This window comes from Phragmites australis, chromosome 15 (assembly GCF_958298935.1).
Source record: "Phragmites australis chromosome 15, lpPhrAust1.1, whole genome shotgun sequence".
NCBI classification, from domain to species: Eukaryota; Viridiplantae; Streptophyta; class Magnoliopsida; order Poales; family Poaceae; genus Phragmites; species Phragmites australis.
Window position 1 is genome coordinate 7,923,677 of NC_084935.1, and position 18,672 is coordinate 7,942,348.

At 41.1% G+C, this 18,672-nt stretch overlaps 3 protein-coding genes across 4 annotated transcripts; 2 read left to right on the forward strand and 1 right to left on the reverse strand.

The window, feature by feature from the left end:
- LOC133892353 (uncharacterized) lies at positions 1-398 on the forward strand. The gene has a single exon (XM_062333068.1). The coding sequence runs from the start codon at positions 70-72 to the stop codon at positions 388-390; it is 321 nt and encodes a 106-aa protein (XP_062189052.1). The 5' UTR covers positions 1-69; the 3' UTR covers positions 391-398.
- A 4,084-nt stretch (positions 399-4,482) lies between these two features.
- LOC133893237 (probable proteasome inhibitor) lies at positions 4,483-8,894 on the forward strand. Of its 2 annotated transcripts, none has more exons than XM_062334212.1 (9): positions 4,483-4,792; positions 5,660-5,846; positions 6,442-6,615; positions 6,934-7,038; positions 7,716-7,793; positions 7,885-7,916; positions 8,008-8,068; positions 8,169-8,246; positions 8,599-8,894. In XM_062334212.1, exons 1-9 carry the CDS (start codon positions 4,630-4,632, stop codon positions 8,666-8,668), a joined length of 948 nt encoding a protein of 315 aa, XP_062190196.1. In that variant the 5' UTR covers positions 4,483-4,629; the 3' UTR covers positions 8,669-8,894. The 2 variants fall into 2 exon arrangements, with proteins under 2 accessions (XP_062190196.1, XP_062190198.1); XM_062334214.1 differs by having other exon boundaries at positions 4,484-4,792; positions 6,934-7,005.
- A 1,719-nt stretch (positions 8,895-10,613) lies between these two features.
- Positions 10,614-14,113, reverse strand: LOC133892638 (uncharacterized). Its single transcript, XM_062333527.1, has 2 exons — positions 13,438-14,113; positions 10,614-11,395 (listed from the first exon to the last, which is right to left on the reverse strand). The coding sequence occupies exons 1-2, from the start codon at positions 13,970-13,972 to the stop codon at positions 11,325-11,327; spliced, it is 606 nt and encodes a 201-aa protein (XP_062189511.1). The 5' UTR covers positions 13,973-14,113; the 3' UTR covers positions 10,614-11,324.
- Positions 14,114-18,672: the final 4,559 nt, after the last annotated feature.

The following is an 18,672-nucleotide window of genomic DNA, read 5'->3' on the forward strand; positions in this document are numbered from 1 at the left end:
GCTCTTGCATCTTCACAGCTAGAGCTCGTCAGCGGCTACCTTGTCCTCTGAGCTCTCTACCGTCTGAAGATGCCTCGGTTCTTCCTCTTCTGCTTGGTGTCGAGCCAGCTTGCCGCGACCGCCGTCATGGCGCGGCCGTTCGCCGTCTTCCTCGACGGCGCGACGACGATAGGCGCGGCGGGTGCTCCTTCTGCTCTACACGCGCACTCGCTCCTGGAGTCCAGGTTCGCAGGGTCGCCGCTGAGCTCCCACCACGGCCCGCACAGCCCCTTCGACCGGTCGTTCGCCGGCGGCAAGATCATCGTGGCGGGCCTCGCTGCGGCGATCGTCGTCGCCGTCTTCTGCTACATCCGCATCACGAGGAGGAAGAACGTGGAGCCAAAAGTCTGATGAATAGGCCTGACTAGACACTAAACTCTCTTAAACTTCTTATCTTCTACAAATTTCACCGAATTTTCGGGAAATTTAGAGTGTAACGAAATATTTAAGTTTAGAATTTTCTTTTACTTATATATGAGACCTGCATAGCAGATAGCGAAAAATGACTGAATTTTTTTTTTCGAATTTCGGTCTTTTCATTGGTGAATTTTTTTATAAAACCAATTTGAAATCCTTGAGTGTGACCCCTTAGATTTATTGTAACATGTAAACAAGCATTTGTGACGGATAGATGATTCACCTCCACCTCCATGCAGGCACAATGTTCAGATAATCCAATCCAGTGCCAAAAATCTCAGCAAAAAATTCTGCCTGAATCATAGTGTTCTTGGACTGAATTTCATGAACTGATCAAGCATGTTTAGTCCATGTCACCTAGATTGTGTATCTGCTTATCATTTAAACGGTTGAGTTGTGATCTCAAGGCCTGTGGTTTCAGAGTTTGGACGGTGATGACCTGCTATCCTAAAACCTAAAAATATGGCTGCTGTGATCTGGGGGTTAGTGCAGGCATGTGATTGTCTGCTATCTGCTCATCAGAAAATGTTGGCTAAAGGCAACCACAATGTGAGAAAAACTGGTATATATGATATCATAAAGTCATCTATAAACATTGTAAGAGCAGTTTATATATAGTATTTTATAGCATGAGCTATCCATATACATATGGACAGTCCATAAAAAATAAAATATTATTATTCTCTCTCATATTGTGTGCTACCTCTGTTTTCGTTTACTTGTCACCATTTTTACTGTAGCAATTTTGACCTTACATTATTTCCTACGAAAAATTTACGAATACTTAAAAGTATATAATACTAATAAAGTATATTTCACGATAAATCTAATGATAAGAAAGGTTTAGTTATTTATAAATTTTTTTAGAAAAAAACGTAAGGTCAAAATTACTACAGTAAAAAAATTGGTGACAAGTAAAAAAACGGAGGTAGTATTTTCTTCTTTGATTTTTAATACAAAGTAGACTTCGTCTTATTTACTACTCTGAACATAAACATTATGTTTTTTACCATAACTATAACCACTTGCAATAGGTCCTTAGGCCATCTCCAATGGAGACCGGAAAAACAGCTCGCATCCTTGTTCATGCGATTTTGCCGATCGACGTCGCCCGAACAACAGTCCAACGGAGGTGGTATCCTGAGTTACAGTGATATGGCAGCGCTTTTTTTTTTTGGATGGGAGTGGCTTCTTTGCCAACGAATTTGAGGATCCGCATTACTGTTCCCTAAGTATGTGTGTGTGTCTGAGAGGAGGAGGAGAGTAATAGAAGGTAAAAAATAGGTTAGCTATTGGAGATAAAAAAATAAGAGATGTTGTAATAATATTATAAGAGATAGATTTTTAAAGTATCTATTAGAGATAATCTTATCGTAACTACAACCACCTACAGTAGGCTCCACCCATATGGATCACTTGGTCCAATATACATTGATGTTGCTCTAAGTACTAGATTATACTAATAACTCTCAAAGAGTTTTTATTGATTTTATCTTTTTTGAGGAGAATCGAACAGATTTGTCTGCGATTATCTAAATTTGCCCCATTTATGCTGGTAACACAGCACCGAAAGATCAGTAGGGAAAAAGCGGCACCAAAATTGCAGTGTTTGTGCAATAATGAATCCTTCTTGCAATGCTCCATGCATCTATCGACTTCAACTAAATCGACCATGTACATACTTTGAGCTAATTTCTCTTTTTTTTTAATGGTACCTTGAGCTGAATAATGGCGACGAGGAATCCTATCAAACAGTACGCAGTTCGTTGCTATTGTTTCGATCGGATCACTTTCGCTTTTGGTGCAACGAATATGTACCAAGCATAGTTCATAAATTTATCGAAAACCACTTGAAATTCGTGCTTTTCGACGAATCGGACCGTATCGCATTCAGAATGCGACCGTATTTCGGACCAATTCAAATTTAAAATTTAACAAAATTTGTCTGTTTCTACCAAATTTCACCGAATTGTCACCGAATTCGTACTGATATTCATAAATTTCAGATAATTCGGTGGCCGAACGAATTCGTGAACCCTGGTACCAAGTACCACAAACCACTACTAATATGTATCAAGAATGTAAGAGTATTTTGTTTCAAAAAAGTCAAACTTCATAAGTTATGACCGATAATTAGTCAAATTATATGCATGTTTAATATACAAACTTTGTTTCAATAGATTGTATTTTAAATTATTTTTAATATAATGTTGATTTTATATTAATTAACAACATATTATATGAAAAATTAACTATTAAAATTTACTTTTGATGACTTTTTCAAAACAAAACACGCCTTACATTAGCAGAGGGAGTATCAAATTGGTGAGCCTTGCCTTAATTCTTTGTTTGCGACGAGGAACAGCTTTTGCCTTAATTCCATGTAACATTAATTATTAGATGCTATTTTTCATGGCTTCAGAATGACGCAAATAACTAGGGCAGCTGAATTAAAACGGACCATCTAGTGTTCCTTTGAGAAGTGATCTAGTTGTTCTTGATGAAAAGACAGCTCGAAGTCTTCTTTTTTAGAAAAAAAATACTTTATTTAAGAATGCATCAAAGTTCATAAAAACAAATTGGAATGGACAAATGATAGCTCTGCCGCCGCTATTGTACCACAGGTTGGAGGATCACGCTCATCTTTTCAAGCTTGCGTGCGGTCATGTGTCCGTACGTAACCGGTAGGAACAAAGTGCATTAGACCTGTTCGGAGATTTGGGCCTAACAAGAACTCGGGCCCGTTAGCACCAGGCCCCTTTACTCAGCTCAAAGCCCAGTTTCCATTAGTGGAAGCGTGCAGATTGCGAGAGATGGAGCGTGGGCTCTATTGACAAGGTCCGTGTGAATAGAGTTTGCGTCCTAAAAAAATGAAGTAGTGCGACCGCTTTAGGTTAGAGGCTTGGCGTTTGTTCGGGATTTTTTGCTTGAACATGCCAAAATTTGCCCATCTATTTGGTAATTGACTATTTTTTTTAAAGTTTCTGTCAAATTCCTGCGAAACACATGGTATGTCTAAGTTTGCATACCAAAACTCCTCTCTTGCTAATAAAACAAATATCTCCTAAATGCCTGTATTTGTTTTTCTGTAAAGCATCCAACCACTAGGGGTGAGTAATTCCTATGGTCTTGTATTCCATAGGATTCAAGACGCTAGCCAATTCTAATCCCATTTTTCATCCATAACCTTCCTTTCATTCGGGCCTAAGGCTACTAATAACATTTTGTTTCTAAGTGAGTAAGAAATTGATGTTAAGAAATAATTTTTTAATGGATACATATGTCTTGCTAGTTTCTTAGGGTTTTTTTTAAAACAATTTATTATCCCATAATCATTTAAGATGGCTCAAAAAGATACTTTCTTTCATAAGAAATAAATTTCTTTTCTTTTATTGTTAAATTACTTGTCTTATCATATATTTATTTAGGTGAATTCCTAATTAATGTTTAAAAACTAAAATTGAGACTGGCCTAACAAATGTTTTATAGGGGAAAAAAGGGCAAAAACCCAAAATTAGACAATATATATGAGTGTATTTGTCTAAATAGATAATATGTAGTAGTATTTATTAATTTAGCATCCGTATTCGACGCACGGTGTACCGAAAATTTTCGGTACACCATGTAAAAAAGTCATTTTCGGCACACGGTATGTTGAATACAGGCAACAATACCATATTCGGCACACCGTGTGTCAAAAAATACTTTTTTTAACCGACATGACCGCGTACCAAAAAGCAGACGCGACATGACCGTGTATCGAAAAAGTGTTTTTCGGCACACGGTGTGCCGAATACAGCACTGTTACCTGTATTCAGCACGTCGTGTGTCGAAAATAGCTTTTTGGGTACAAGATGTAAACATACTGTATTCAGCACACGATATGCTGAATACGAATAACAGTACCGTATTTAACAATTTTTGATACATCATATGCTGAATACTAATACTAAATTAATAAATACAACTATATAATATCTATTTTGAGTTTTAGCCGGAAAAAACACACGGCCAGTCTACGGTTGCAGACTTCTCCTGCAAGCAATAAAGTGGCCGCGCGCGTGACACATCCAAAAGCTCCGGCGCGACCGCCTACTACTCTTCCCTTCCCCATTCGCCAAGGCCGAATCCTCGCCGTCCCCCCGCATCCGGCCACCGCACCGCAGCGACACGATGGTGACCGACGCCGCCGCGATGGCCGTAGTGCGGGCGGCGCGCCCGGCCCTCCGCGGCGCCCACGACGGCGTCGCCTTCGCCGCCCACGCCACCTTCCTCGCCGCCGGGTACTCGCTCTGCGCCGTCGGCCCCTCCGCGCTCACCGACCCCCCGCCCTCAGGTGCGCTCCCTCCCCTCGCCATAGCCCTAGTTCCCTACGGCCCCTTATGCGGTCTGGTCTCTGGTATGAGCGTGTTGTGGTCGGTTGGTTAGGTTAGTGACCCCCAGGTTTAGGGTTCACGTTTCCGTTGCTTGTGAGGCTGAAGCTTCTGGGGTTTGAATACACAAGTGGGTAGATTTCGATGTACAAGTGATGCTAACTTGTATAAATTATGGTGTTTGTGGCGTAACGCAGTGAACTCGTAGCAAATGTGATGCTTGATCCCGGATTTCCTTCTTAAAAATTTGTGTCCCAATCGAACACGTTGCTTATAGAAAATTTCGACCCATTATATTTGATTGATCCAGTTTCTTTCAAAGCATTCAATGTAGTCCAGTATGGTGGTGATGCAAAATTGTTGTAAATACTAGCCGGGTGCCTGTGTGTTGCCATGGAATTTGAATAAGCGATTGTTACAAGTCCTAAATCTACACGTTCATCTATTCATCAGACACAAATAGTGATATTTAAATCTAGAAATTACCTTCAAACTTCCAACCGATGATCAAGCCGAGATCAATTTGGTATTGCTGCTTGCGTGTGGGTCTCCAAGCGGTACTAAGGATGAATTGCCGGTGTCCGGTGCCTTGGCCAGCAAGCAGGAGTCATGATCAGCAACGAAGGAGATGACGAGTTTAGGCTTAGAGAATTAGAGGGATAAGGCAAGAATAATCGGTGTTTTAAAAAGCACAAGGTGGGCGGCGGGGTGGAATTTGATGTTGAGTATTTATTGCTGTCTTCTTAAATTTCTCTGGTTTAAGGTGGTAATTCGACCAATAGTTTTTATTTTATGAGTATATTTGTATTGTAAAATTTACTTAATTTCAGGTGAGGAGGAAGTGGGGATCGATGGTTGGAATAGCATGGAGAACTGCTACGCCTTTCTGTATACCAAGGAGGAGAATGCCAAGAAGAAACGGGTATTAGTGAAATGTCTGGTGATCGGTGACTTACTTGCCATTGATGTCCTGGATCTTGAGGCACAACATGAGGGCCCGTACAATATCCAGATCAAGTATGTTTAAATCCTGCAAAGCTGCAAGTACTTAATTTGTTTTGCACCATTCTTTGGTTTCAGGGGTATTTGTTTACTGGCATAGCATATTAGTTAATCAATAGTAGCAGCACTAGGCTACATCTAGTGATATAGTTATGGAACAGTCATGTCATGTTTTGTTACTTATACCAACCAGAAGCATGGCTTGTGCAATTGTATTCCTAGGCGTTTTGTAGTGATTGAGAACAATTTTTTTACTAGGAAACACTTTCTTGTATCGTGCAGCTCTACTTGGAAAATATTATTTTTGCAACTTTGATCTTGATTTAGTGTATTAATTTTCTATAAACAGCTGTGAATCATGCTGAACAGTCACTATGTATGCCTGCTCTATAGTAACAGATGGTACAATCTAGGCTCTTCATTATTTTGGAAGTGCTACGGATATGATACAATGAGTAATTATGACTTATTCTCTAACGGAAATCTGTTGGCAACTTGGCATACTTGTTTAATTGACTAATCTCCATCCCTATTTTGTTGAACTATTCCTGACTCTTGTAAATCTTCCAGTTTTATGTCTTGACTTTTGACAGTTATTCCTTATATGTAGTGTGAAAGATTTCTTCTCCGAAGAGCATCCCAAGAATTATGGGGATATGTACAAGAATTTTGCAGGCCTCATTGAGACTGTGAACTCAAATGTGTTGTCCAAATTGGATGGGAAGGATGCTGGTGCTGCGGCTGCCAAGAACCCTGATGCTGAGAGCAGTTCATCAATACACAAGTATTCTTATGTTGCATTTTGGCGATACTCCCCCACCATCCATCTTCTAGGCTATACATTGGAGCAAATTCTACTTTCTCTTTCGTCTTTTTGGCATCAATATCTTACATCATCAATTGTTGGAACTTGGAAAAAAAATGTTAGCTAGTAATTGGTCTAATCTGAATATTCTCCTAAGTTTATGAGGTCAGGTGTTAAGAATTCTGTAAAAATATATCATTGAAATCTGAAATATTTCTTGAGTGACAACTTTTTATTATTTGTTATAGTTGGTCTTATTCTCTTGTATTTTTCTAACATAAGACACTTGTCTTCCAGCTCCGAAAATCCAGGCCCAAGAACTACTGAACCTTCAGGGTATCCAGGTCCAAGAACTATTGAACCTTCAGGGTATCCAGGTCCAAGAACTATTGAACCTTCAGGGTATGATTTCAGACATTTGCACCTCTCCTTTTATTTTGCATATGTGCATTGTTTGTTATTTTTCTTCCAGCTCCTGTGATCGGTCGAGGTGGTTGGTTCTCTGTATACCTTTTTGTAATTTGTTGTCATGGCTTGGTTCTTTTTTTTGTCCTGGTGTTCCTTGATATAATTGACTTCTAAAGGTATATTACTTTCCTAGATGCACTGAAACGATAGAATATCTAGGAAGAAAAGAGCATGCACGTTCTTATGTTTCTGTCCATCTGGAATTATTGCATGCCTTTTTTCACAAACTGTATTCTATGACATCTTCTTTTACTGGAACTGTTAACATTTATTTACTGTATAATTTATTGATATGGTTACTACATATCTATGACTTACCTTGTATCACCTTGATCTGTAAAATATTAAGTAGGAAGAGTGGCGTGACTATTTATGAAACTTCTGAGTGTATTTAGTTATTTAGTTATTACTGATTGGTACATATACACTATTAGACCATAAAGTAGCAAATGTTATTCATTGCACCTAACACATGCATAGAATGCCTAATAAGTATTTATTAAATTCATCAGTAGCGTTAATAAATATTTGTTCAAGTTATAGTAGTTATCATATAGACGGTTGCAGTGGGCTGTGGCTAATCAGTTTTTATTTTGTATGTTGTGGTGCAGCCTAGTTTATCCTCCAATAGCTCCGCTTGGTTCTGATGATCTCTACCCTGCTCCTGGTGCTGGCTTCTACCCTCATAGGTATGTCTTCAACCATGAAACTTCGTGTAAAACATGGAGAAATTAGTATCTTCATATGTAGTTAACTGTGTCTGTTTTGTTTTGTTTGCAGTGGTATTGGGAGCGGTGGCAGCATGCATGTTGGTAATATTACGTCCATTGAACACTTTCCAGATGTTCTCTTTATGTTTGTGAATCTCTACAGTCAGACTTACTCCTTATTTTGACACAACAGGTCCAAATGATCCACGCTTCTTTCCTTCTAATCCCTTTCCTGCCCCATTTGGTGGCCCTGGGTATGTTCTGTTGTTGCTTCACTAAATTTTTCATTTCAAAACTCATTTCATGAGATACTTTTCTATTTAGTTTTGAATGAAAATGAATATTTGGAAACAGGAGTGTTCCACCAGGTGGACGCTATGATCCAATTGGCCCGCCTGATGTTCCAGGGTTTGAACCATCTCGCTTTGTTAGGTGAGTAAATCATTCATAGCATTTTATTGAGATTCTTACCAATTTATAAGTTCCAAGATGGCCTATTGTTATACGTTGTGTTCCTTTTTATTACCCTTGACCAATTAACTAAACGATTCTTCAGATATGTTTTTTCATAGTGTGGGTTCCTCTCCTACATCCAGTACTATATTAGATTAATAGCAGCCTATATAATTAAATATTCTCCCTCATCTTCATCGAAGTTTGAGTGGCATCCTGTCAAATTGTCAATGCTTGTCGGCACTTCCATTTGATTGGGGAATCGTTATCTGTAGTCTGAAGTGCTGATCAACAGGTGATGCGAACTAAATATCTTCTATTGTTCATGTAGACGTGCAAGGCGTCCTGGCGGGAGCACTCACCCGGACCTTGAGTTCTTCCAGCAAGGGCCAGACTTCTGAGACTCAGAGGCCGACTTCTTCCCTACCCTCTCGAAATAACATGGCTTTGTTTGCCATCCCCAGCTTGAGAGTGCTTTGAGTGACTTAACAGCTATATCGCAAATAGTTACCGGGCTCTGCCTGTAAAGATGGATGTGAAACTTTCTAGATTCACCCTTGGTTCGATACTGTCCTCTGTCGCAATCTTAATGTATAATTGTACATATATCTAGCCATTTCCCTACTATTCGTTACATAAGTTGATAGCGAAATTTGTCGATAACTATTATCAAATATACAAAGAAGATACTGAGCCAAGAGCGGCGGGAATACCCCTTCGGGCATGCTGAGTGCCATCCAGGTTGTTTTATAAAATGTGATGGAGAAAGCAACGGAGAGGGGTTGGTTAGTGCCTGATGGGCCAGCCTACGTACAGGCATTAGTTTTTGTCTTGATCTGGTCGGTGTGCCGTGCGGTGCTGCCCTGCGATGTCGAGGCTTTTGGATCTTTTCCCCTTCGGGCTCCACCCATCTGTGCTCTGCGCGTTGTGTTGCCATCATGGGTCTGCCCCCCTGCAGCGGTTTAGCTTAGCCGCTACCCTTTTGGGTCTTCCACAATGGTGGCTTGATTGAGGCCACCTCAGCCGTCTTATAAAATAGCCGTATCAACGGGCCACGTTAGTCGTCTCATACACATTGGCAGGGTCAAATTGAGGAAACTTGTGAATAACAGAGATATTTTTTACACGCAAACCATTATATGGCGCTGTGGGGGCCAGTGTTTTCTGGAGCGGCGCTGGAGAGCACGGGTGGCGGCACGGCGAGAAGGAGGAGACACAGGAGGAGGCAACGCCGTGGCAGCGGTAGCCGAGCCAAGCGAGCCGGCCCCTCAGCTGCCTGAGTCAGTTGAGCTAGGTTTGTTCTGGACCGGAGTCTATTCTCGAACACGAAAATTTCACTACGACATACATATATATAGCTTAGCAGGACCATTAATTTACATTAAAATTTATATTAAAAGGATAGATAAAAAAATAAAATAATAAAAGGATCAACGAATGAATAAATATTAGGTGAGAAAGATGAAGATCAGATAGACCACGTCACTATTATACTCTCGCCAGCAGCTCATGATAGAACTGTTTAGTGGGCGTTCCTATGCGCATGCCATTAGGAGGAGACCGTCGCCGCTATATCGAAAGGGCAAAGGAGCAGGGTTAGCTTCCTATCATCAGGGCTCTAGCTGCAAACAACCTCTCCACGGCGCAGATGTGGTAACCTTATTCGGACCATAAGAGGCAAAGAAGAATGGTGCTAGATTCTGGTGTTTCTTCTGGATTCCATGAGATTGCTTCCGAGTCGAAGATGTACTACATGTAGATTTCTCTCACCACTGAATTCTCTCGTACCCTTTTAGCTACTGCCTTTTTAACGGAGGTTCAAGCTGACATGTGGCTTCAGCTCTGATATATAGGATTTAGAATTTGTAAGATAAAATAAAATAGTTTAAATATCTATTTTTATTTAAAATAAAATATTTAAATAAAAATCTTCAATCTATTCATAGCATCAGCTAAAAAAATTCTAAAGGTAGAAATGATCCGCTCCAAAAAAATTTGAAGCTGAAATTATGCCAAACAGTTCCAAAAGCACCGAAAAGAGAGATCTAGCAAAAACCACGAGAACCAGAGTGCTTAACTTGTCAGAGAAGTGATGCCACAGCCTTTCTCGATTTAATTTTCTCGCGTCCATAGGAACACGATCGAGATACTTTTTTCCCTTTTCCCTCTCGCCGATCGGTGACGCAATCAAGCGACCCATATCGAAATCAAAATCAAAAGCGAGGAGAACATGGGAGAGGGGACAGGGAAAACAAAACAAGATCCGCATCCCTTTCCATCCATCCCCCCCCCCCCCACTATGTCAATTCCATACGCATCGTAGCTGGTTTCCCGTTGGCCGCAGGCTTGAAGAATCGAACAGCCCTGCTGAATTATTTCTTTTTCACAAGTGAAAGGAATACTACATGATAGTTTGACAGGTAGGCAGATAGATACCCTCATCAAGACTTGCACAACACATAAACTGAGGGACTGAGACATGGAAGGAACTATATCTTGATGTATAATACTAGCTCTATGGCCTAACCTAGCTGAATAATTGTAGGAGTATGTTGTATGTACTCATCCAGGGCAAGAGGAGGAGCTGCACAAGGAGCACAGCACAGAACCAACCACCAGCCAACACAAGCTCACATGGAAGCTGTGCTGTGCCCAGCTCACTCCTGAGCTGGCAGACACACCACCAACTCACCAGAGAATTTCCCTTGAGAAGAACAAGAATCTCAAAGACCTGAACAGCCCCCAATTGGCCTCTCAGCCAACTTTTTCCTTGTTCTTTTTTTTTTCTTGCTTGCTTGTAACACATGACTGACAAACTTAATATCACACAGGTGCGTGAACAAGAGAGAGGAGGCAAAAAAGGAAAGGGAGAAAGAACTGCAGAAGTACCCACATCTCCCTTAAGTAGATACTACATTCCAACCTCTGCAGGCAGTTGCAGTTGTTGTTGCAGCAGCACTCTATCTCACCACAGGATCATTTTACAAAGGGGAAAACTGGCTCAGCACTGTCTCGGTGTTCTTGTCTCTCTCGGGCACACACTCTATCTCTCACTCCTCACCTCTGGTCCTGGTGGTGGCCATGGCCATCTCCTCCTACCTCTGTCCTGAACCTCAAGCCAGGAACACCTGCAAAAGAAGAAGCTTTTGTTAGACCCTCTTGTCGCAGCCATTGGCTTCAGGCTCCAGCAGTAACGAAAATAGTAAAAAATATTGCATAGAGAGACCATAGAAAGAACCAAAAAAGGAGTTCTTTTTTTCTTTTCGGTTTGGCCAACTAAAAGGCAACATGTCCAACGGTTGAGTGTAGCGGAGATGCGCATGCTGAGATGGATGTGTGGCCACACAAGAAAGGATCGGGTTCGGAATGAGGACACACGTGATAGAGTTGGTGTAGCACCAATTGAAGAGAAGCTTGTCCAACATCGTTTGAGATGGTTTGGGCATATACAACGCAGGCCCTCAGAAGCGCCTGTACATAGCGGAAGAATAAAGCGTGCGGATAATGTCAAGAGAGGTCGAGGTAGACCAAACTTGACATGGGAGGAGTCTGTAAAGAGGGATCTGAAAGACTGGAATATCACCAAAGAACTAGCCATGGACAGAGGTGCGTGGAAGTTAGCTATCCACGTGCCAGAGCCATGACTAGACTTGCAAGATCTTATGGGTTTCATCTCTAGCCTACCCCAACTTGTTTGGGACTGAAAGGCTTTGTTGTTGTTGTTGTTGTTGTTTGTGCTAAAGTTTAGGGTTCACATCAATCATGTGAAGTTTAGCCATTGGAGGAACAAAGTGAACTCTTGACAACATCCTTGGTTCCACCCTTTCTTAGCTATGGAGATGTGAGTTCTTGCAGTGCTTGTGTTTGCTGCACCAGCTTTCCTTCCATTTCCAATGGAGGAAGCAGCAGAAAAGAAGGTGAGAAAAGACAGCACGAGCTACAAGCCATGGAAGGACAGGTGATGAGATGAGACACACATTCTAACAGGGAAAGATAACAATCTGCAAAGGAGGGGCACGTCCAAAAGCAACAGCCCTGCCTGTAATAAACCCAGAAAAAGTTTAAGGAAAAACTTTGGATTCCTAATGAAGATTGCTAGATAGACACAAGCCTGCATCAGGCAAAAACCTTTGCTTCAAAAGCAAAGAAGGCCAGGAGTGCAAGCATCTAATGCTTACTACTCTTGTTGCCACATGTAGGAGCATACAGCAACTTACCCCTAACATCATCACAATTATCAAATTGTAGCTAACCACCTAACTCAAAGTTGTTTGTTCTATATGACCCAATTGATCTGGCCAAGAGCAGAAACAAGCCTGAATCCCATGACGCTGGAATCTGGACCAGGTCAAACGCGCTAACACCACGTTCTTACTGAGCTCTAATCAGCCATACCAATCATAGTCTATCGGAACACTTGTGTTGCTGAAAGAAGGAAATTTTCGATTTAGTAGAGTAGTCGTGGTAAATAAGAGATTTTTTTAGTAACAAATGCTCCTCAAGGGCCCAGAATTCCACTGCCAAAACCATAGCCTTGATTTCGCTAAACACCAGATGAACGAGTTCCTGCGGAGTTAATGCCCCCAAAATCAGCTGTAACTGAAGCCATTAATCAATCCCCCACCCCCTCCGAGAATTACTCCTACACAAGCTTCCAACTCCAAGACGCCATAAAAATTCAATCTTTCCAGCTCCCCTCCTCACCGAATCAACTAAAGAACTGCCTACTTGCCAACTTGTAACTGATCTCCACTGATCCAAGACGATTTATTGGAACCGAAGGAAAGAAACAGTGAACAATTTTGCAACAAGATCGCATATTTAACTCTAATCAGCTCTCGGAATCCAATGCTTGGAACTGCATCTTATAGACTGGGCTGAGATTTGTCACCGATTTGGAATCGAATCGGCGAAGTTTTTCGGTAATCGGCGAAGTGAACTCGCGATTGAAGATAAAATCAGAGTATAGAATCGACGAATTCGACCAAAACCTTCACACGAATGGATGGAATCTTGGGATAGAATTCCATCGAATAGACGTCGGAACAAGCACGAAGAAACCAGACCATCTACCTAACGGCCAAGGGAGAGGGTCCTGACAAATCAAGGAGGCAACCATGCCACGACAAATCTGAGACAGTAGAAACATCTCGGGAAAAGAAAATCTCACCTTGCCTGTCGTTCCGCCTAGCGGCGTCGGCGGCCCCCATCCCGCCGGCGGCCGACGGTTTGCAGTCCGGCGGCTCCTCGAAGAGCGACCTGGAGAGCCTCTTGTGCGCGTACCCGATGTCGAACTGAATGACCCCGGCCTCCTTATCGTCGACGAGGATCCCCTTGACAGGGAACCACACGAAGAGCTCCTCCTGGGCGAGACCCTCCACGCCGCGGAGCGCTCTGATGCTGAGGTTGCCGCGGACCACGGTGTCGAAGTAGGCCAGCTCGCCGTCGTCGTACTTGGCGTAGCACGGCGCCGGCAGCCGCGCCTCGAGCAGCCCGTTCGACCTGTTCAGGGTGTACGACTCTACGCCGCGCGGTAGCAGGCCCCCGGGGAGACCGTGATTCTTCAGGAGCTTGTGTATCGAGCTGCCTGGGCCGGCGTTTCCCGGAACGGCGCGGGAGAGCGCGTGCGGCGGCGCGGCGAGAAGGAGGAGGCACAGGAGGGGGAGCGCGGCGAGCAGGGACGGTAAATACGGGAGCTTGGCCATGGGAGGGGGCGGGCGGCGGCGGGGAGGGGTGGGAAGAGGGTCGAGGCGAAGGTGGAGGAGGGGAGGAGAACGAGGAGGAGGAGGTTTTAAGGGAGGAAGAGGGGGGATTTGAAACTGTGGCAGAAAAGGAAAAAACAAACTCGAGGCTGGAAAATGTGAACAGAGGAGGAAATTGGTTTTCCTTTCGCCAGATTTTTTGTTGGGGTTTGTTATTAGGGGGTGGAATGACATGTTTACCCTTTGCTGACCTGGTGAAGAAATGGGAAAGGAAATTGGTTCTAGTGGTTTTTCTTTCATTTCGAGAAAAAATTATGGTTGGGTGGTCCTTTTTGTTACGCGGAATTTACCAGGGGAATGGATATTTTTGGAAAATGAGTTTTTATGTCAAGTCTGTTACTAATCAAAGTGTTTGTTTAGGCATTACACATTATTATATCAGATAAAATATGACATTCTTAGTTGAGCCAACCGGTAACGAACCTTTTTATTTCACCTGCATGATGCTCGGATTGGCTTATTTGTATGATATGTTTTGTCCGTACAAGTCTTTTATATTACCGTTTAGAAAATGTGTTTGTTCATCAAATCATTTGCTAGTCAAAAGTTTTCAGTGAGTATTACCCATTACTCTATAAGACAAAATATGGCAGATTAAGTTGAGTTGATGAGATAATGAACCATTCTATTTTGTGTGTTGGATGCTCGAATTGGCTTGTTTGCATGTGATGTTTTGTCTGTGTGACTTTTTTACGTTACCGTTTGGGAAATGTGTTTGAACATTGAATCATTTTCTAGTTAAAGTTTTCAATAAGCATTGCCTATTATTCTATCTGACAAAATATGGCGGCTTTAGTAGGAGCTGACTGGTAATTTGAACCGTTTCATTTTATGTGCATAATGCTCAAACTGGCTTGTTTGTTTGCTCTATTTTGTCCGTGCGACTCTTACACAATACCATTTGGATGTTAAGGATAAGTTGTTCGTCGGCTTTGATCATCCAACATGATAGAGATGTAGCTCGTGCACAATTGCACATAATCGAAGAACGAGTCACGAATATGTACAAATATGGTATCTAGTATATACATTTTTGTCTAATACAACTTGTTTACATTACTCATGTACTGGTTAAATATAAATATGTGTGACCATTTTTCATTTCTATATATGTGATAACACGGGAACACATTTACTAAATGGTGAGAATTGATATATATGCAAGATGGGCAGATATAACAATAATCATGTTTTATCTCTCCCAATTAAGCAGATCCATAAAACCTAACCTGCCAGCAATGATGGGATATTTTGATCATGTCAAACCTTATTAGTAGTAGGTTTCAAGGGTAGCTGAGTTCAATGATGCACGGGTTGTTCTGGAACGATGTCGTCTCGACGCACCAAGACGAACAAATTTGGAATTAATTATTGGAAATATTCATCTTCTATATGTTGATGGTGACATGAAAGGAAAACCAATAATACCTCTCTGTCTTTAGACGCTCATTTTGTGTCAAAAGATTAGCAAAATCTCCTGTGACCAGGGCTTTAATTTGTTGCATCTAATAATGGTGTTTGCAGGATGTTTAACTTATACGACTAGCATTAGATTATACACATCATCATATATTAAAAAGAGACAGCTTGGTACATATCTTTTTCTACGGTTACTGTCTTATCATATATAGTGTGTGTGTGTATGTCATTTTCATATCTGTGAAATTGTGCGCAAAGTTACAATCTACTAGTTTGGGGCCTGCAACTGAGTGTTGAAGAAGCAAGCAGTGACCCACGGTGATGGATCCAAAACGAGATTAAATCTGAGCAACTTGCCGGGTTTTATTTTCTACATTTCATGACTTAATTGCAAGTTAAATAGCATGTCCCCCTCAAAAGAAATAAACAGGAAGTAAATATAGTTGCCCGAACATTTCAGACATCGAGATCTTTGTGTTTTTGAGAGGTCGCCAAAACAAATATACGCTTCGTTAGGTTTCTTCAGGTTAAATTTAAACACAGGTTGTTTTTACACCTAAATTCATCTGAAAGCATTCCATTTTCAAAACGAAATTCAGAAGCAAATGAAGAAAAATAACTGACAACTTGTATACAACTAAACATAAATTTAATAGCAGGGGGGATAGCATTTTTTTTCGGCCAGGGCAGTCTGGTCCGATCGCTAAACTCCCAGCTTGCCCCACATGCCGTGAGCCACCACAGCAAATGGTGTATTATTGGGGGTGGCAATTGTTGTTGGCGGAGCCCTTGGTTTTGGCGTTTCATGTGGGAGCCGTAACACCACGGAATCTGTCAACATGCCTCCCCTCTAGCCGTAAGTGGTCATTTTTTGCCCACACGAATACATTGTGATTCGACGGATATTTATAATATTAGAGAATATTATAATAAAATTATAAAGGATGAATATTATAATAAAATTATAAAGAATGAAATTTTAAAGTATCTGTTGAAGATGATCTTAGCCGTAGTATATATATTCAAAATATTTTTGGACGGATTGGTTAGAGATGGTCTTAGCCGTAGTATGTATACACATAATATTTTTGGACGGATTGGTTAGAGATGGTCTTAACTGTAGTATGTTTTTGGTTGGATTGGTCAATATCATTTTTGTTACTTTTGAAAAGAAAAGAAAAAAGAGTTATTTTATGATGGTCCATACTATCTAGAGGTAGAAGGTAGTATAAATTTAATCCGACGATCCACATAATTGTATATTTTGGTAATTATGATAATTTTGTTAAAATTACCTATCATACTTTTGCTAATAGAAATATCGACATCGTAAACACCACAAACCCTAGTTGATAGTTAGCAAATAAACTCTCATACCGAATACATATTAAAATGTTAAAATGATAATGAAATATTACTTTATTTAGAGATATATAACTACAGTTAATTACTTTCATGCCACATATTTTCTCCCCAAAATAACCCTAATACTACCATACTACTCACATATATTACCTATACTACCGATGAGAATAAACTTTAAAAATAAATAGCTCATATTAATTTTGAACAACCGTAAAATTTCTCAAGAAAAAAGACCACCGTCATTTTACGTCACCAGCAGGAGAGCGCGGTGCAGGCGCGCACAAGGCAATAAAGTAAAACAAACTCTCTGCCCGTTTTGATGCATGCTACTAGCTTTCATCTTCTCACGTTCTATACCTCTGCTGGTAGGCTAATCGTGTGCTTCTGTGTCGGTTTCTAGCGTTGTTAAAGTTGAAACGAATTTTGTCCGAGCTTGAAACAGATTTCTGGGCAAAGCCATCACGCCTTTTTAGCCCTGTCTGGAGTTAATGCAAACTTGCCGAGGTTTCTTCATGTGACGCGTGAAGCCAAAGACAAAGAAGCATGTATCACGGCCGAAGAACCAGAAGGGTGCTGCTCTGAGTGTCATATCTTGTTCTGTTTGTGCTCACATGCAGTTGCAGATGCAAATGAGTTCATCTCTCTCTCTCTCTCTCTTTCTTCTTTCTGTTCTTCTCCTTATCTTTTCTTTTTCCTCTCTCATCCATGATAAAAATATTATTAGGAGCTCAGGGCCCTGGTCTATTGGCTGGAACCGCCTCCTCCTCCAGCTCCTGGATCCGGCCCTGCTCACATGTACAGCTCCTAACTCGTGGCCGTTTGGAATGGAAGGTTTTGGTGTGGATTTTGGAAGATCTTGTATTGTTTCTTGTGAAATTCCTGTGAAGTTTTCGTGGAAGTATTATGTTCTGAACATGCCAGCGCGGGTTGATTGGCATCAAATGCACACTAATTTAAATCTACTACAGTGATGGAGTTATTAGACAGAGCCACAGAGGAGCATAGAGCTCCTACCATTAATTAAGAAGAAGCTAAAGTCGGGATGCCGTGTACAGGACTATAGGATTTCCAATCATTAGTCCCCTACTGTGTGGAATAGGGGTAATTAACAGCCCATCTTGTGGTGGTTTACGCTGTTCTCAACACCAGGAAGACCATCCCTTGTACATTGGATCCAATCTTGTGGATGTGCATTCGACTTAGACCAATTTAATCTAATCTATTCCGTTTCTGTTTGTAGATCTATTTTAATTTAACTTAATTAATTAATTAGTTATTTTAACTAGAGTGTACTCACAGATCTACTCTAATTTAACTTAAAGTAATCAACTAGTCAATTGATTAATTAAATTAAATTATAGTGGATTCACAGATTGCTCCACATCCATCTCTATCTGTTTTCATTTATGAACTTGTATCGACGTATTTCTTCGAGTCGATGTTCGTCTTATCTACAACGATACTAGAGGCAAACTGAGGATAGCTCATTTGGTTAGGATCACTGTAACAAAATCTATCTAGCCGGATTTACGTTTGACTCAGCACGAATGCTCTTGGATTTACGTTTGACTCAGCACGAATGCTCTTGGGATTAAATTCTGAGAGAAACAGTAGTATAGTATACGTACGTGATTGTGTATCCGACTTATACTAAAAATAATAAAACGATAGTAAAGTATAATCCCTCGCTCTCTTCCAACCTACCACTGTGGCAGCAAAATTTGCAACCCAGCCGACATTTTTCCGTGGTTCCTCTCGATACTCCAAAATTCCTCAAAAATATAAGCTATTACTTTCTGTTGCTCTTCATGGAACGGTTCTAAACCATTGAGATCCAAAGCCCAGATACAAAACACGCA

Excerpts from the sequence above, each read along its gene's own strand:
- LOC133892638 (XM_062333527.1), bottom strand. The coding sequence starts at position 13,972 with ATGGCCAAGCTCCCGTATTTACCGTCCCTGCTCGCCGCGCTCCCCCTC. Across the intron at positions 11,396-13,437 it reads TAGGCGGAACGACAGGCAAG|GTGTTCCTGGCTTGAGGTTC; the intron begins GTGAGATTTTCT and ends CTTCTTTTGCAG.
- LOC133893237 (XM_062334212.1), top strand. The coding sequence starts at position 4,630 with ATGGTGACCGACGCCGCCGCGATGGCCGTAGTGCGGGCGGCGCGCCCG. Across the intron at positions 5,847-6,441 it reads CCGTACAATATCCAGATCAA|TGTGAAAGATTTCTTCTCCG; the intron begins GTATGTTTAAAT and ends CCTTATATGTAG. Across the intron at positions 8,247-8,598 it reads GAACCATCTCGCTTTGTTAG|ACGTGCAAGGCGTCCTGGCG; the intron begins GTGAGTAAATCA and ends TTGTTCATGTAG.
- LOC133892353 (XM_062333068.1), top strand. The coding sequence starts at position 70 with ATGCCTCGGTTCTTCCTCTTCTGCTTGGTGTCGAGCCAGCTTGCCGCG.